Source organism: Perissodus microlepis, chromosome 5, assembly GCF_051167445.1.
Source record: "Perissodus microlepis isolate ML-2025 ecotype Zambia chromosome 5, ASM5116744v1, whole genome shotgun sequence".
In the NCBI taxonomy this organism is placed as follows: domain Eukaryota; kingdom Metazoa; phylum Chordata; class Actinopteri; order Cichliformes; family Cichlidae; genus Perissodus; species Perissodus microlepis.
In genome coordinates, this window is record NC_140465.1 from 25,953,935 (window position 1) to 25,973,760 (window position 19,826).

At 36.9% G+C, this 19,826-nt stretch overlaps 1 protein-coding gene across 9 annotated transcripts in view; it reads right to left on the bottom strand.

Moving 5' to 3' along the window:
- Window positions 1–12,366: 12,366 nt before the first annotated feature.
- The window catches only part of ptprt (protein tyrosine phosphatase receptor type T), a 313,327-nt gene continuing 305,867 nt past the window's right edge, over window positions 12,367–19,826 (bottom strand). For all 9 annotated transcript variants that reach the window (XM_084929068.1, XM_084929066.1, XM_084929067.1 and 6 more), the window contains 2 exons: window positions 17,135–17,270; window positions 12,367–15,389 (listed from right to left, as the gene is read on the bottom strand). In XM_084929068.1, coding sequence (XP_084785194.1) covers window positions 15,336–15,389; window positions 17,135–17,270 — 190 coding nt within the window. In that variant the 3' untranslated portion in view covers window positions 12,367–15,335. The remainder of the gene's footprint in view (window positions 15,390–17,134; window positions 17,271–19,826) is intronic.

The window sequence follows — 19,826 nt, forward strand, 5'->3', positions numbered from 1 at the left end:
TCCCATGCCTCTCTCAAATCCAGCTTCATCAGAAAGAGTTGCTGTCTAGAGTGAAGATTTCAAACAAGTGCAGAGCATTAGATTAGGATTGTCTGATAAAAAATTCTCTCTAAAGTGATAGCAGCGCTGTGCATCTTTTCTCTTGCTGCTTTTGAAGCAAGTCAGTGTCATTTTGTCTGGCATTCTTCAAGTCGTTTAAGGAGACAAAATGCTCCGTGGTGCATTAACAGGCCCTCTGATGTTTGGTTCCCTATAAGGCATTCATTGCTCTACAGTCAGTATACACTTTCTGCCTTCTTTTCTTTTCTTTTCTTTTGTGTGTGTGTGTTTATATGAGTGAGTGAAGTCATTGTTAATGAATAGCGATAGAACAGTTTACAGTATAGTTCATTTAGCTCACAGGCAGAAATAGTAATTTCTGTTTGCTAAACGACAGTTCAGAGTAGTCAACCTTCTTGGAGGACGGGGTGGAGTGCTGGAGAGTGCTCCATCTGGGGAGTCCATTAGGGACTTTAATACTCATGTGGGCAATGTCCCTGTAAGATGCTGGATAGAGCTGCTGTACACAAAAGTCTTGTTAGGGTGCACTAGCATGCTATATCTTCAATTCCCATGCCTGGTTTGGGGGTTACAACCACGACAGGCACCAACCACCTTGAGCAATGGAGGTGCTGAACATGGTCAATTCGGACTCAGTGTCCTCAGTCTCCCTTGGAATGCTGTTGAAGCTCTGCCAGAGGTGTGGGTTGAAGATCTGGTGGACTGGGGCCTCTGCCAGGTGTTCCAAGTACACCCTCCTTATACCTTTAGGAAAACCAGGTCTGTTCAGCGTCCTCCCCCGCCACCTGATCCAACTCCCCACCAGGTGGTGATCAGCTGACAGCTCAGCCCCTCTCTTTACCCTAGTGTCCAGAATTTATGGCTGCAGGTCTGGTGAAGCAATTACAAAACTGATCATCGACCTGCGGCCTAGGGCGTCCTGTTGCCATGTGCACTTATGGACACTCTTATGTTCGAACGTGGTGTTTGTTATGGCCAGACTGTGGTTTGCACAGAAGTCCAACAACAAAACACCTCTCATGTTCAGATCCAGGAGGCTGTTCCTCCCAGTCACGCCCCTCCAGGTTTTACTGTCATTGCCCACATGAACATTGAAGTCTCCCAGTAGGACAACAGTCCCCAGGCGGAGCACCCTCCAGCACCCCACCCAGGGACTCTAAGAAGGCTGGGTACTCTGAACCGCCACTTGGCACATAAGCGCAGACGACAGTCAGGGCCCGTTCCCCAACCCACAGGCGCAGGGAACAAACCCTCTCGTCCACTGGGAGAAACCCCAACGTACAGGCAGCAAGCCAAGGGGATTCTAGGATCTTAGTATCCTGGTATAATTAAAACCGTTGGTCTCCTATATCTCTTAAGTGAATGATAAGTGACTAATGACATTCCGATCACTTTATGCAAACCTCGTTACACTATCAAACTGAAAACACACTGTATGTCTATTAATGAAGAGATAGAGAAATGAGACATGGAAATAAGCAACTGAGCTTTTGAAGGATCTTGAAGGACAATTCTGTTCCCCTGAGTGAACTCCTGACAACAGTGCAGCAAATGAATAATTTGAAAGCTGTACTGTAAAAAAAAATTTTCATATAAGGGAATGATTCTGTTGTCCAGAAATATAGACAATTTTGCTGGTTAAGTCGGTATATTGTAGTGACAAAGAGTTTTGCTGCAAAACCATATTTTCAGCCAGGTTGTATTTTTCTTATCATATACATGTTGTTTTAATGCAGTTTCTTTCTTTTCAATTTCTTTCCAATTGTTCTCTTTCTTTCATAACTTCTACCTACTCACAGACCCGTTCTGATGTTTGAAAACACACACAGATAGACACACATAGTCTTCCAAAGCCACAATTACCACAGAAAGATTCCTCTATAGGCCAATATGCTCTGTTAAGCTTGGCAAGCCTAAGTAAGCACTCTGAAATTAGTGTTCAAGTCAGTCACACACATATACACCACACAATGGCTTCACTGTCAGTTCTCTGACACTGAATAACTCTGGCTCTATGTGCTCTGTGATACTGAGCGCCGTAATAGGAGTCAATGAACTCTGCCCAAAGCCCTGTCACGGAACTCCATTTTCAGACATTTTGCCTGAATAATAATCATTATTGCTGTCAGACTCTAACAATGCAGATAACTAGAGAGTAGATACAATTTGACTGATGATAGCACAACCACTATTCACTACACCCGCAGTTACACTACAACTCAATTAGTGCTAGTATACTTACTATAGTTACTTCCTCAAACTCTATGACTCACATAAACTATGTTTATGTCTTTGTCAGCTTTGTTCATATTATACATATTAAGGATTTGGGCTGAAGCCTATTAAGTTTAATGTGATTCTTGAGGAGTCAAATAAAATCTACAAATTCAATTTATTAATTAAACACCATGTTGATATAGTATACCATGATTGAATGGAAAGTTAAAAATAAGAAAGAAAAACTGCCATTGTATCATTTTTTTCTTGTTTAAAAGTGCCATAAAAGTGAGATGCTAAAATTTGCAATCAAAATTGAGACAGGGATTCTGTGTGGTCTCCTGAAATGAACTGTGTTTTGCATGGTGAATAACGAAAATTTAGCATGCAGCACAGTCAGTCTGATGTGTGTTTTCATACTGAATCAAAATCTGCACTGTTTTTTAATGCAAAACAGGATTAGGAGTTATCTTGCAGCTAAAGTGTGTTTTTTTTACCAGGAGAAATATTCGAGATAAAGTATTGTCGCTAGAGCTACGCTATATGAACAGTTTTGTACATGCACAGCTCTCCTTAGCAGGGTTTCAAGAACTTTTAATGCATTTCAACACTTTCAATAAGAGCTCTCACGTAGACTGAGAGCAGAGTCGGGAAGTCAAAATCTACATAATGCGACTTTTAAAAAAAGCAAAAGATCAAATACAAAAAAAATTGTTGTAATCTGGTAAAAAAATGCATTTGAGAGCACCTGTATTAATAGCATTACCATGTTACTACACTAGTTGACGAATACTACAAATGAGTGAAACCCTGTTGATTAGCCTGTACTAGGCATTGTGCCTTAAGGCAACTATTGCTATGAACTGGCCCTATAGAAATTGAATTTAATGTTTACCCAAACCCAAAGCTATAGGCCAATTGTATTTTATTTTCAGCTACTTCGACAATCCCTCTAAAAAATATGTAACCTGTGCAAAATATTTTTGTACTTCTTTTCTTGTGCAAGGAAATATTTCTGTGGGCATGGTTTGACCTATGACTTCAGGATAATGCTTAAAGATACAAATAACATAAATAACGTGAACATGGCAGTTCACTACTACTAAGAGTAGCCCCTGCATAGAGCATGCAGGACACAGGACACATGACACCCACTTGCTTGCTGTCTGTTTTCTATAAACAGTAATAGGAAATTGGTAGGGTGAAGACTGTCATATCATAATAATGTGAATCTTTGCATTTTCCTATGCAGTTTCCCCAGGTAATGTGTAAATCAGTTGTGCAGTCAATTTGTGAAAACTGCTTATGTCTCCTTTTTCTATAGAAGCAACAATGAAAAAGGACAATTGTATTACCCTGGATACTTGTCCATCTCCCCTCCTTTTGCACTGTCTTTGTTTGTTCATTATAGAAAGTTTTCTTGCTTTTCTCCTATTCTGTTGTCTTAATTGTGCTATATAAAAAATCACTTTGACCTTGACCTTTAGACTTGTCAACAGATACATTTTTCTATGAATTTACATTACAAAATATATGGTCTTTCAACTACTGACCTTTAAACCAATGTGCCATTGGCTTGAATTAGAACTTGAACCGTCCTTTTGTATTCAAGATTAAAGTAAGTGAAAATATTAGTTGATTTGTGCATGCGCATTCATTGCACACAATTTTAAAGTGATGCATTCTGACAGATAAGAAAATGAAGAAAGAGTCTTAAGGAAATAATTGCAAAGTGGACCCTCTGGACCCTCAGTCTCAAAGCAAGGATGGAGGAGGGCAATGAACCATTAGGTTGAAATTAGAAAATGATCACATTTAATTGATTATTTGCAGACTCACCTGCTGGCTCTTATTATATTTATGAAACTAGCTGAGCTGGGTGGCAGCAGTTATCCTCTTCTTTGTAAATGGCACTGGCACCTCATGGCTGATGCTCAAAAACGTGTTCAAGCATTTATTACTTCTAGGTTGAACTACTGTAATTCATTATTATCGGGTTATCCTAAAAACTCTTGAAAAGTTTTCATTTGATCCAGAATGCTGCAGGAAGAATACTAACAGATACTTGAAAGTCAGACCATATCTCCCCCATATTTGCATCTCTTTATTGGCTCTTGTCCAGATGTCTAAAGTAACACTAGACTAATAGATCTTTACATAAATGTATATACAATTACTAACTGTAAAGTGCTTACTCCACCTTTTGCTATATATTTTGCTATATTTGTTACCAGTGTTGGTCAAGTTACTTTAAAATAGTAATTAGTTACTTCTCCAAGAAAGTAATCCAGTTACTTTACTGATTACTTATTTTCAAAAGTAATTAGTTGCTTATTACTTGGTTACTTTTTAAAAACATGATACACAGCCTGAATACCTAATAAAGCAATAGACCTTTCAGCCCATGCCATTTCACATTCCTGTGGCAGCGAGCCAGGTGCTTGCTAAGATTTTGAAATTTAATTTTTCACGCAGAGTTAATGTTTTGCCACTTTTTGCGAAATCAAACTAAACGTAATGTCAGTACTTCCAAGCTTTAAATGCTGCATAGTCGTACTCTCTTGCACTCCATATTATACGTTGTTGATCTACACACATGTGTTGCTGCCACGGATGTCACACGCTCATGAGACACTCTCACAAGCAAAATCACAGTTTAGTAACTCAGTAACTAAACGTGCTTAAGGGAAAGCAACAGTTATCCAATTACTTCTTTTGCAAAAGTTAACCGTAACTTTACTCGTTGCTTGAAAAAAGTAATCGGATTACAGTAACGCGTTAACGTTACTGTAATCCATACATGTAATTGATTTTCCTCTTGATTTTGATTAATGGCAAATAACATAGAAATGCAACAGTCCCTTCTCCAGACAGCTGACAATGAGCCAGCTAAACAACATCAGGTGATTTTAAGCTAACATTATGCCAGTGTCCTAAAAATCACGCTGTTCTCTGATAAACTGCATCACATTCTCACATCGTAAGATTCCAAGTTCAACAATCCGCTTTTTAAAGAATCAAGTGGGGAGGTTTTACACACTGTAAGTCTTAATTACAGCCTGCATAAACATATGTTGTTTTATCGGGGAGAACCTTTTTGCACACGTGTGAAGTACTTGAACATATATCATGACGTTGTAAAAATTCTCTGCAATGTTATTTTTTTCAACAGGTTAATCAAAGAGAATAATAGCATCTGCTTAAAAAAAATCTGTAAGGAACACTTTGTAGATATTATTGACATATTGATATTATTGTCTTGTGTTGTCTTACCAAAGAAAGACTACAGCATTTCAGAAATGTGCATGCATACACACACACACACACACACACACACACACACACACACACACACACACACAAAGCAAACCTGAAGGTCATTTTGAGTTCATTTCTGTTTTAATTAATTGGCATGACGTAGGGTACAAAAATAGATACCCTTGACCACTATGTCTTTTTTTTTTATTTTGTTCTTTTTTCAGTTCCAGTGTCATTAGAATGTGTAGTCAAAGCATCAGATGCTGGTTTGCTATTATTGTTATTCCATTAACAAGCTCATGGTTTTTTCTGGATGGCTAGTGGCAGCAAAAAGGCAAATGATTCACAAAGTACCTAAAACAGTCAGGTGCACTTTGCAAAAGAATATTAATAAACCCAATTTTATATCAAAATGTAAAAAGGAAGCTTTGTGTGTGTGTGTGTGTGTACGCATGTTTACACAACTTTGTGAGGACAGAAAATTGGCATGCCACTATACTTCAGCAACAGTCACTTAAGTGGCTAGGGGAACACATTATGTCACATGAATGTGTGTGTGTGTGTTCTTGCGTGTGTTTAAACATATAATTACTGTTATTTACATATGATCATGATAAACAAAGCATTTTTGCTTTAAAAAAGAAAAGAAATGAAATGACATTAGCATTTATATCATGGTCCGAGTGTTTAGAGTTTTATTCTGGACTTGTGTATTTCTTGGAAAGCTATTAGATAATTTAGGTTCTAGTTTCCGAAGATGTTATGTTCTAGTACCTCTGAGTTTCTTATTTATTGGTCTTGATTTCTTGTTTTATTTTCGTTGTTCTTTCGTGTCCAGTGTGTCCTCATCTCATCTCTTTATTTCTGTCTTCAGTGCTTTTGTGTGTTTACCTTAGTTTCATCTCTGTGTGTCATCCTTTTCTCTCCCTGTCTCCATGTCTGTTGTTCCCCAGTCCCAGTGTCGAGTTCACATGTCTTATTCTGTGTTGCAGTGTGTGTTACTTCCTGCTTTATTTTGTTATGATCAGTTTTGCTTTATCTGTCTCATTAGTCAGATTTAGTTCACCTGTGTTTTGTACTGTGTTCCATCTCCCTGGTTACCTCATGTGTGTGCTTAAGCCCTTAGTTTCCTTCTTCCCTTGTTGTGATCTCCCCTCATGTTCTGTCAATGTTAATTTTTAGTCAGTTTGTTCCAGCTCTGCTCTGCCTTATATTTTGTTAAAATCTGCCATTTGCCAGCCAATAAAACTGTGCTTTGCATTCATGTTTGTCTGTGGAGTCCCACATTTGGATCCACTCCCTGCCTGCTACACAACTTTCCCATGACAATTTAAGAAAACGTTAGAATTTATTATTTTTTTTAATGTGTTTGTTTTTTTTACTCAAGTTCAGTTAATTTCCTTTCACAATCAGTGTTATGGTAAACATGACTGAATAGCATCTTATCTTAGTGAAGTAGTAATTTCCTGTATAATTTTACTATGTCTCTGTTCAATAATCAAGTACAGGGCTCTACTACTCTACTACATAATCCTCTCTAATCCCCCATTACTCTCTTTTCCATAGCTGCCCTTACCTCCTTTCTTTTTAACTGCCTTTGTAATTTTTGGAGGCTAGTCAGCAGAAACGTTGCCTCCACTTCAAATTCATTACATCCAATTATGTGCTGTGTCCTTCATTAAATTTCAGAGGGGAGTGGAACTCAATTGCTGTCTTGAGTAGCAAATAATTCTATTTTATTATATTATATTTCATTTTATTTGATCTTCTTCATAGATAATTTTTATTGACCCTTGTTAATGTCTTGTTTTGGTAAATTTAAGTTTTGTTTGTTTGTTTTTTATTTGTCAAACATTAAAAATTGACAAATAAAAGCCAGATTCACAAGCCAGATATCACACATGATCTCTGCAGGGTGTGCTAAGTCTGATTTAGTTATGCTCTGGGCATAAGTAGCTGGTAATTCCTAGAACACCTCACCTGGTAGGTGACCAGAAGGCATCTCAGATGAATAAAACTTACTTTGTTTTCTTAAAAATCTAAACCTAAAATTTGAAAGTGAGTTCATATATCCGTCAAAGGAATCTCATGGAATATACCCTAGATCTTGTTCTTTTGATCACAACCCACAGCTCATGACCTGAGGTGACAGTAGAAATACAGGGAGACCAGTAAATTGACAGTTTTGCCTTTAGGCTCAACTCCCTGTTCTTCATAACAGACTGGACTTCGACTATTGCAGATGCAGCGTTGAACTCCATGTCAGTCTACTGCGTCTGCCTCCCCCTAGTCATGATAAGACCCCGGAGGCTTTAAGCCCATTTTTGAGGTAAGAACGATGGTTGCAAAGTTTTAGTTGCTAATCCACTTCCAATTTGTTCAGGCTTCAAACTATCCCAGTATAAGATGAAAGTTACAAGGTTAAGGCGTTAAGATCATAGACAACAGCAAAGACATGATCCTGAACCCACTGACCTAGACACCCTCATTGTGTTAGGCACCCAAAAAGTTCAGTCAAATTACCTGTCATCATTCACTGTAGCCGTCTTCTATGGTCTTTATGGCCTTTTAACATTACTGAGCTGGTCAGTGCATTCTTTCTTTATAAAGAATCAGATTGTGAACATGGACACTGTTAAAGTTTTTTGCTGTTGCTCTGATAAGGTTATCATTTATTCATTTATTCATTTTTTTCAGCCTAATAATGGCATATTTGGGCAGCGTATTTAAAATAACAAAGAAAACAAAACACTTTACTTAAGCTTTGGTTATTGTGTATGCCTCATTTGGCATGAAATAACATGGGTACAGAACTTGCATTGCCATGAAACTGCTTGCCAATGTATTCTCTGTTTAGTTTTGAGTCTCTGAAAATGGTATAATGCAGCGGTCCCCAACCCCCGGGCCACGGACTGGTACCGGTCCGTGAGTCGTTTGGTACCGGGCCGCGAGAGTTGAGGCTCAGGTGTGAAATGTATGGTTTTCAGGGTTTTTATCGGTTTTCAGCGTTATTTTGTTATCGTTTTTATTGTTAACTCGGTTTTCCTGGGTCTTTTCATGTGTGTTATGAATAAATCTTCTTTTTTTCGGTACCGGTACTAGTTTTATTTTGTTGTATTTATCCGCGACACCTTAAAGGCCGGTCCGTGAAAATATTGTCGGGCATAAACCGGTCCGTGGCGCAAAAGAGGTTGGGGACCGCTGGTATAATGTATAAAGATGGTTTCATAAACACATATTTAACAATTTTTATAAAGACCTCGAATTCAAGATTAAAGTCAACTCATCAATCACATATTGACAGCATTACAATGTTGTAGGTACATAGTAACAATCCATGTGCAGTTCAGTCAACAGCCTCGAAAATAAGAGGATGTCTGTGAGGAGCATAAGATGAGAGGAGCTCAGTTTAAAATTTAAGATTAGTCGGTACGTTATGCTTTAAAATTCCATAAAAATATTGTTAAATGATGTATGAAAATAACACTCCCTGCAGCAAGCAACGTAGGAGGATACAGCGTGAAGAAAATATGAAATTTAACCAATAGGTAATACACTAAGCAAACAGCATTACCCCTAAATATTTACCATAATTTGCATTTGTGTGATGATTATTTAAAAAAAAAAAATCGGTCTATTTGTAAATCTTGGGGCTGCATTAAAAGAAAAGTTACAAGCTTTTGTAACATGAGCCTACTTAGTAGATTTGAACAGTTAAATCAGTGTTTCAGCTTAACCCTTTCCCTTCATTTCTAAGCATACTCTGTCCGTCAAATGTAGTGATCAGCAGCATAATATAAATCTACAAGTGAAAAACAGCATTTTAAAGGTTGAACCTTTACAGACGTATTGTGACAGTCTCAGAATTGACCTATTTTGTTTCACAGAAAAAAAAGATTTCCCATACATCTTCATTTTGGGTTGGGTTTCACAGAAATCCAGCAGAAGTGAACGAGTGTGGAGCTGATAGATTGCACCTTAAGTCATGCATGACTTAGCATCTTGTTAGCTTCCCACTAGCAAAGAGAATGGAACAATGGCTCACTTTATACAGAAGAAAAAATGGTAAATGAGCCAACTGTTTGTGCTGGGATCACAGCTTTTGTGGAAAATGACACTCATACAAAAAGTACTAACACAGAGTAGCTACCCCACATTTTCTACAACAGTATGCCATATTGATAAGGTCACATGTTGTAGTGGAGAGAAGTATGGTATGTGTGGTGCTGGAGATGTACAAAAAGCATACATCATGAATGTATAAGTTGAAGAATTTTGGACCCAAAACTGACCCTTGGACCCAAAACTGACCACAAGCAATGTCCATACATAAGGAGCAACCACCATTTAATTTCACAAACTGCTTCCTGTCACTTAAATAACTCCGGACCCAATTTAAAACTACCCCTCTGACACCATAACGTTCCAGTTCTCTTATTAATATATCATGATCTATAGTGTCTAAGGCCTCAAGTCTATGTATAACCCAGCGACATATTGCTTTTTGTCTATGGAATTTGTGATGTATTCTATTGAATCTAATAGTGCCAATGATGTCGATCTGCTTGATCTTTATCCGTACTGACTCTCGGTGAGTAGTTTATGTTTATCTATAAATTTTTCCAGTCGGCGATATATTTTGTTCATTCAGCACACCACTGGCACGTCCGACAGAACCAGGCTCAAACGTGTGTTTTATACACATGACAAGTTAAGATCAGGAGTATCTAAAACTAACTGATTATAATCTGTGTGCCACGCAGTCACAATTCTGGGTAGGTTGTAGAAGATCAATACTTATTTCAATTTATAATATTTATGTAATGTGTTTTTCAGGATTTTTGATATGCCCTGGGGAAAAAGGCCCCAGGGCAAACCCAGGAATCACTGGAGAGATTATATTTCTTGGCTGGCTTAGGAATGTCTTTTTGACCCCCAGGATGAGCTGAAGGACGTGGCTGGGGTGAGGGAAGTCTGGGCTTCTCTGCTAAGACTGCTGTCCCCGCGACCTGTACCGGATAAGGATGGATGGATGGAGGGATGGATAGATGGAGATGCGAGTGTCATTTTCCCAATTGGCTGTTCAGTCATGTAGTGTCTCTCATTCACCAGTACACTTACTAGAGTGGAAAGACACATGCTTTGCATTTGTGCTTGAGCATAATGAGAAAAGGGAGGGAGCAGTATGCTACTTTGGAGTTTGTTGAGACATTTTACAAACTTTTTATTGGATGAGCTCCTGCCAGCATAGTTTCTGTGTCATTGCACTGTTAAAAAAAGAACAAAAGTTATGTTCAGAAAAATCGTCAAAGTGCTTGCCATGTGCCAAACAAGTCTAAACCTATCGAGGAAAGAAATATTTGCACTGAAATTTATGTTGGAATGAATAAGACTCTAGCATTCAGCACAGAGAAATAATTTAAGCATGTTAAAAGCCTAAAGGGTATCTTACCACAGCTGTCACTAGTTGTATTACATACACAGAATAAATACAGCAGTGTTGACTATGGTAAACAAAGGGGATATATGCACACACACACACACACACACACACACACACACACACACACACACACACACACACACACACACAGAATGGAAGAACAGTATATTACTGTACCAACATACTGTGCCAACAAGACCCCTCCTTCTTCCCGCAGATAATGACATTTCTGTGAGCGCAAATGAAATGGGCCAATTTTCAACCTCATTATGAAGTCTGTTCTGAAAAGGAGTTTAAAAAATATGAATCAGAAGAGAGACTAAGGGTGTAAGGAACATCAGATTAATAATAGACATTAACACTGATTATGTATCCATGTTTGTGTGTTTGTGAGAGACTGTGTGTGCATTGTGTGCTTTGCTTCTCCCTTTAGGTGTGCATATGCTTTGTGTTTGTTTCTGTTTGTGTTTCTCTTCCTGGGTGTGTGTAGATGCATGCAGACTTATGTGCGCGTTATGTATGCTTTGAGCGTACCTTTTTTATGTGTGTGTGCATACATCACCTCAGCCCAAAGCCAAGCTGACAGACAGCTTCCCTCTGAGGAGCCCCTTAGTGTTTCTGATTGATCGTCATAATGCCAAGGTACAGGCCCTGTCCTTGGTGCCTATGCTAATCTCAAGCTCATGCATATTTATGAGCTCCTTGGGAATCAACTAGCTAAATAAAGGATGAGGCTGTTGGCTTGGAGCTCCGTTCATCACTGAATCTGATTGATTAGAAAGAGGGGGGGAAAACAGCCTGTAAAGACCTGTGGTTTTTCTTACTTTTCCCTCAGCCTCAGTTCTGGGGTCACAGTGAGAGCTTGTGGCATGTATGAGACGAAACAGTGGAGACCTCAAGGTCAGATCCTTTATAGATGTTATAGGGTGACTTTTACATTTAATCATATATTTTATTTCCTGTTTTTTGCTCTCTCTTTCTGTTTTGTCAATCACTCATAGGCATAGGCAGGTTTTTGTTTTTATGCCAAACAGAGATTTAAACACAAATTTCTAACCTCAAAGTCTGCTTTTGATTATGCACAAGGTTTTATGCATCTAGTCCCTGTTTGTGGATATTGGCTGTGTTTTATAATTTATCAGAAATAAGCATCACAATATGGACTTTAAAGGCAGGAATTTAAAAATTGGTAGGTTTAATATCCCTAATTCTTTTGACAGTTAAAAACGGTTAGTTCCTACTTGCCAAATTGACTGATCACCTAGGAAGAGAGAGAAAATGATCTAGTGAAGTGAAGTCCCTCAAACATGAAGAATGTCTCTGAAAGCTTTAGCGTAATTATTTCATACATCAAAATTAGAGGCTGTGAAGACAGAGACGACATCACATTCAACATTTTGGTCCCTTTATTTCATGTTAACCACATTTCAAACAACTAAACAACCAATGGTAATGGCATCACCAGATCTAAACAGCACTTTGCTAGACAAATAATCATCAGAATAATAATTATACAAAAGAAATGTACAAATTCAAGACAAAAATAATCTAAAAGAACGTTAAAAAATATATAATACATATGAAGGGCCATGATTCAAGTCAATAAAATAAAGCATCAGTGAACAAAAGGATCAAGATATCCAGCATTCACATTGTCTTCAATACAGCACTCTCACTATTTTGATAGGTCCATTAACGAGCCTGACTGGACTCCAGCGAAAAATAAGAATAAAAATAAATCAACGCAAGCACAGATCGAATAGTTTGCTACAACATTTAACTACAAGTATGTCAGCTCTTGCCATAAGCACTGAAATGTTTCCTAACAAAAGAAAAGTTCATCAGAAGCTGAACTTTATATGAAATCATTCTAAAATATCTAATGCATCTAAAAATGTTTGTACTTTCTCGCATGGGAAAAAAGTAAATCAGGTAATTGGTGACAATTATGTATTTTTAATGCATTGGGATTTAAGATAATTCACTTCAGTAGTCTGATTTTTTTGAGTGTTTGAAAATTAAGCCATCAGTCTGGTCCTTTTTATTAGAATGACAGTGTTTTAGAGAGAGGTAAAAACAGATCTGAAAATAGTATCACCTTTAGATTCAACACATTTCAGAGGCTGTTCATATAAATACAGGTGGTGTATCTATAACATGAGATTCTGGTTTAGTCTTTTGGGATAAGGGGAAAATGGGATAGCATAGAAGAGTCTGACCAGATGAGTAGGAGATAATGAGAAGCTGAGGTCAATGCCATGCATAATTCTCATTAATTCCCACACTCCCACACGTTCTTTAAGGTGCAGAGGTATCTAAACTATTAGCCATGTTAACTGCCTTTCAACCTGGGGTCAAACACTAACTGAAATCATTTCCTGTTAGTGATTTTCTCAAATGTATTTTTAATATCTGTATATTTCAGTGGGCTGGACGTAAAGCATTCATTAATTATAAAAGAAATGTAAATGTGGCCTGTCTCTTTGTTTTGTGATGTTCTTTTTAAATCATAGGTTATAGGGGAAACATGGGCCCAATCCCTTAGCTTGGATATTTATTATAGATAGAATTATACATAGAATTACTGAACTGTTTACCAGTCTGCTCTAAGTATCAAGGATTCTTAAATCCTTTCTTAATCTCAGCAGGTTTAACTAATTTCTTATCATTTGAATGATTTTTTTTTAGATCCAAATAGTGGCCCAATATCAATGACTCCTCGCAACACTGTAGACCAGGTTAAAATCAAATCATCAACACTAAAGTAGATTAATTCGTCTGTAAGCTACACTCAGTTATTGAACAATTTCACATTAAAGCAAATTGCTATAAAATGACCAAACACTGATTTCAGTTAAGAATTTACCCCAGGCTGTTCAATGTCAGGAATTTCAAGTCTAAATGTTCCAAAATGGACAAACATGCAAAAGTGCAAGTTATAGTTTATGTAGTTTTTAGAGGGGGAACATTTTTTACTTCTTTATGGGGAATTTGGGGACTCATTTTCAATAAATTATAGTAGTGCTGTTATCATATTAGAGACAAAGTATTATCTGGTTGTTTCATATTCTGTACCAAAAGTGTCACAATAAATAAATAATAAAAAAGTCAAATTTTATAAAAGTTAATCTGAATGCGGCGGCATTAGCTAAATGTGCAATATGCGAACAATATGTCGGCTTTTTTGACATTTCTGTGGAGACGGTCTGTGGTATGGTAACACAGTGACATTAACTTAGCTTTTTAGAGTTATAGTGTTTTGAAATCACATTAATTTGTAATGTACCAGTTGCGGATGTTTGCCTGTTTGTTTGTTTGTTTGATTGTGGTTGTCTTATCCTATTTACAGCAAGGGTGGATGCACACAATAAGATTTTAATTTTGTCTGTTTTTAAGCCTCCCAAAAGCATTTATGAAACCACCACTGTCCCAGTGAAAAAAAAGCTAGAACAGAGACATGACTTGGCCTTAAATCTAAGGCAGGTTTCTTTTTTTCCTTTTTTTCTACTGTTATTTTTTTTCACAGTGTCCCTGACTCCACTTTTTGTAGTTTATATTTTTTTTTTGTTCTTGTATTTTTCTGACATTTGAACTCAGTGAAAGTAAAACTATAAAAAAGATACAACCATGCTAACATATTTTCTTTTCAGGCCAATTACAGAATTATGAGTATAATTAAAACAAACTTTTAACTTGGTAAAAGGGAATCAGCATGTAATTTGAAGAAAAAAAAAGTTAACTATGCTGAGTGAGTCATGGTCAAAAAAACTTACATTTCCGTTCCCTTTGAGAGTTACCAAAAAAAATCTTCCAGTGGGCATCCAGCCTTCAGAGGGAGACAACATTCAAGGCGTAGAATATATCTAAAAAGGAAATACTGTACAATAGTCACATCACAGCCCAGCAGAGAGGACAGAGAAATAGAGGAGTAAAAGTGTTGCGTCTTTTAAACATTTGTTTTTTGTTTGTTTACCATATTTTTTTTTCTTTGTACAAGCATATAAAGTCCCCAGTCTTGCTGAAGCAAACAGACATTAAAATCACCAGTGTGCATGTTTGTTGCCTTTTCCCTCTTCTGTACAGGTTTGTTGTGTGTGTTGTTGCAGGCACGCATATAGATAAAGACTTCCTCAAATATGCAAGCATGCCCTCTCTTCACACACAGCCACGTGCATATGCACTCAAATACAAACACACACACGTGCGCGCACACACCCACACACACAGGCACGCTCAGTCAGTCGGATTCAGGTCAACACAAAGCAGTATTGCCCTCCGTGTTTCCCAGTGTTGCGTTGAGAATGACAGGCATCGATAGATGGCCGATTGGGAATAGAGATGTTTAGCCCACACCCAATCAGAAGGAGTTGAGCGCTTCCAGAGCCACTTCATAGCAGAATTTATACTGTTCCTGTGTAGAAATAAAACAACAAGCAAAGCTAAGTCAGAAAATTCTTGAAATTTGGCTTTGTTTCCCTCAAACTCTCAATATAAATGTATAGCTGCACTCTCAGCTTGGCTTTTCAAACATGTATAATAAAACCAAACTCTACGCTCATAACTATTTACTAAATATTGACTTATTTATTTAAAAAAAAAGTACTGGAGCACTGTAATAAAAAACAAAAAATGAAATTTCGTGACATATAATTCACAACATAATATGCAACCGACGATGACGAGTATAGAACACAGTAACACAATTTCCATATATTTACCAATGAAAATGAGTCATAATTCATGAACTGAGAATCATAACATTATCAGCATAGCAGGTAATATTGGCCTCAGCCAGACAGCAAAGGACTGGATTGGCTGGCCAGTATGTGGGTGAACTAATCCAATGCCACATCGTTATGAACAATTCTGTCATCATTCTCTAGCTGTGATGACGTGTGATGACAACTTTCAAATGTCCAGATGGTTTCATGGTTTGGGATGTTTGGCAAAGAATTAAGAACAATGAAACGCTTTTAATCTTTGACTGACAAGAAACAAAGAGTCAAATAAATCCATACTTATTTGAATTCTTTACATTATTTGTTGTTAATTTCACTGAATGGTAAAACACTTTGTATGAAGCTGTTCTGCTTAGTACCAAGATTAAGTAGCTGTTGATAACAAACTAAAAACATTTGAACATTTTTGGTACTAAATACATAGATGCTTTTTTTAAACAGTAATCCAAGGGAATCGATGGGGTAATTGGGCAATAAAAAAGAAAGAAATCATAAAAACATTGCAAATTTCATAGCTCTAAATAAGACTTCTGTACAACTAAAGAAATGTTTTTTTCTTCCTGCTCAAGTTGTCCGACTGGTTCATTCTTCTCATACATTAGATATGTTTTGGGTAATCACATGATTGGAGGAGCTAGATCATGTGGGTGCCATAGGCAACTCTCTGACATGGTGAATGGTAAATGGCCTGTATTTGTATAGCGCTTTACTAGTCCCTAAGGACCCCAAAGCGCTTTACACATCAAGTCATCCACCCATTCACACACACATTCACACACTGGTGACAATGGTATCACCTCAAAGACATCTCAGTTTTACTTTTTTCTCCTTCAGGAATTTAAAGCCAGTTTTTAAAAAGTTTAGGGTCACCAGCACTTTTTACCCACATCTTTGCTTTATGGTGAAGAAAAACACACAAAACTCTAAAAAAACATAGCCAATAACAATTAAATCTTCACTTATACCACTAAAGGACTAAAGCTTTGGCAAATACTGAACATTGGCTGTTATAATCCATTTACCTTGCATCTGTGAGCAGGTGTGCTTTAGTTCATGGGTGTGAGTAACAAATTGAGAAATTCTTTACAAAGGAGATGAGAAAAGCACTGAAACAGCTGTGACCTGTCTGTATGTGAATACAAATTTTTGGTAGTGTGGGAATACTTGCATGTTTGCTACCACAGAGACAAAAACAGAGTAAAGCTTTAATTCTATATTAATTTATGTGAATCTGTTCATACTATTTACTCATTGCTGCCTTTTAATAACCTGTGTTTTTACCTTAGTTGAATTCCACTCTAAACTAAAAATGTCAAGAAACTACATTTTGATCCAATATCATAAAAGCAAAACATTTCAGTGGCATCATCACCCCATAAAATATACAAAAAAATATGTATGTATTGTGATTTCTTACCATAGTCTCCACCATGTTGGTCTTGTTGTTCCTCAGGGTTTTAACAGTGTGGAAAACATCTACAATATTCTGCTGCTGGATCATCTCATTGATGCTGCAGATGGCACAGAAAGTTCCAGAACGTCCACCACCAGTTCTGTAAAGGAGGAGGAACAAAGGAGTAGAACCAAGAAATGAAGAGAGAAAGGGAGACAGAGGCTCTTCAGTATTAAACATCATCACCATTTTGGAAACATAGCTGGAGGTCAAGAAAATCATAGTGAGGTCAAAAAGAAAGCAGGATGGAATGAGATGAAGGAAAGATACAGGTGTAGAGAGAATATTAGAAAAGTTTTGTGGGGTATTCTCCTAACTGCTTATCCAACCAAGTTGCAGGACAGTCATTGGATAATGTCCTGAAATTGTATGGACCCTAAACACTAGTAGACCCTAAACAAAGCTTATAAAACAGGCTATAGAGGTTAAATTAGTTTGCTTGTTGTGATGTATTTAAAGAATGGTTTCTGTTTAGTAACCTGTAACATTTTAAGGGGATATAAGGAAAAATTATTAGGTTTGGTGATATATGGTGTTATATTCCTTCTTGTAGCCTGTATAGATGACAGAATGTGGAAAAAAAAACATATTTACAAAGCTAAACAATGTTTTAATTAGCTCTCAGAAAAACAAGTCACGTAAACAGGATCCTGAAAGCCAAGTTGGAGATATTAGATGTCACTTTTAATGCTAAAGAAACAAGTATGACAATGTGAGTTGAGAAAAAAGGCTTTAAGGGACAGAGAGTGACAGCAAGTGACAGAGCGAGAATTCAGTACAAAGAAACCTGCCACTGTATGCAGAAAGAGGCCACTAATGGATTTTAGAAATTTGAATAAATGTGTTTGACTTAAATCAAAATAATAATAAAAGCCTTTATGAACATTTTATACAGATGACAAAGGGCCATCTGTATAAAGTGATCCAGCAACACAAACATATTTATGTATACTATATATATATTGTGTGTTTACTGGCTATATGCCCCAATCAGCAGTCAGTGCTCTGCCAGTGAAAAGTCAGACCACCCACCATGAAAACAGCTCCAGACTTTCCCATCTCACTTGGTTCCAGCTGAATTCCTTCAGTATTGAGACTGAATAAAACATTTATGTACTGCGAGGTGGAGTGACAGCCATCAGAAAAATCATCCACTGTCTACCTATTCTGCATTAGGAATGCCAAGGCTGCTACAGCTTGCAGTCTACTCGGAATACCTTTGTTAGTGATAGTGACTGAATTTTTTTATAGAAAGTCTATAATCTAAGCTTTTTAGAAGCGCTTCAGAAGGTTAAAAATAAATATGGAAAGTTTTTGTTGCTGTCTCAGAACCACTTATACAATAATATCAGACTGCAAGCTTGCAATTCTTGCTTTTCATACATACACCCATTGGTTTGAATTTCATTAGTTATTAGTTAACTAAAAATTTAAATGCAAAAATATTGCTCATGCACTTCTTGATTTCATGTCAGATTAAAATTTCAGACAGTTGCTTCAGTGTCAGAAACTAATTTCTAGGGTAATGGTGAAAAAATGAAAGGAAATACATTTTACATTAGTCCTGTCAAATACATCTTAGGGCTAAAATACATGAACATTATGAAGTACTGAACAACAACCAGAAAATGAAACTTTTCAGACTTGTCAGGACTCAAGTAGCAGTAACAGTCAAGGAAAGCGAGTAACCTTTACATCTTCATAGAAACATACCAGATATGAAAAGTGGTTCATCTCTGACGTCAAACAAAATTAAAAATTCAATTTAAAAGCCACTTCAACTGCAGTCACCTTATATTGTGTTAGCTAGATTACAGGAGCCTTGTGTGAATATGGCTGATTTAAAAAGAATATTTGCTGTAATTTGTTTCTAGACTAATGCTGGTGTTCAGATCAGTAAATGGATAAAACACTATTTTGGCTCATCACTCTTGGTTAATATAACACTGCACTAAATTTGATATGATAGATGAGAAGAGGGGTGTCATAATAATAATAATAATAATAATAATAATAATAATAATAATAATAATAGTATTGACTATAACTGTGATGGTCCAACTCCCTAAGGTGATAAGCCATCATCAGTGATGGCTAACTACAACTCTAACCCTAGGCAATTAGAAAATTTTACTTTTGTTTTAATTAAATTGCCCAAAGTCTGGTCAATCAGGGGGCAAGGAAAATACTCATTTTGACTAACAAACACCAACAAGCATTAATTTTTCCCATAGATGTTTTAATTTTTAATTTTTCCAAACTACAAGTTTAAAATTGTAGCGTCACTCTTTGGCAACAGGCAAACTACATCTTCATAAAGTTTAAAACAAACTGAATTGATGAAAATATTAGGAAGAAAGTGACCTAGCTGTGCATCCAGTTTCTCTGAAGCGATGGGTTACTATAGTGGGTGGGTTAGCACTTCTTTTAAAGGTATTTATAAATGGTTGATATTTGCTTGTTCGCCTTTGTGTATGGTATGTGATTTGAGCTTTGAAAAAATAATTTTAATATATTGGAGTCCAAATTGTTTGGATGCCATCCCCTGTTTATCGGTTACTTTTAGCGTTTACTTCATCCACAGTTTCAGGTGAAATATTTAAAGCGGCCAAAACCAAAATCCAAAACATTACAACTAAATCTACTGCGAAAAGGA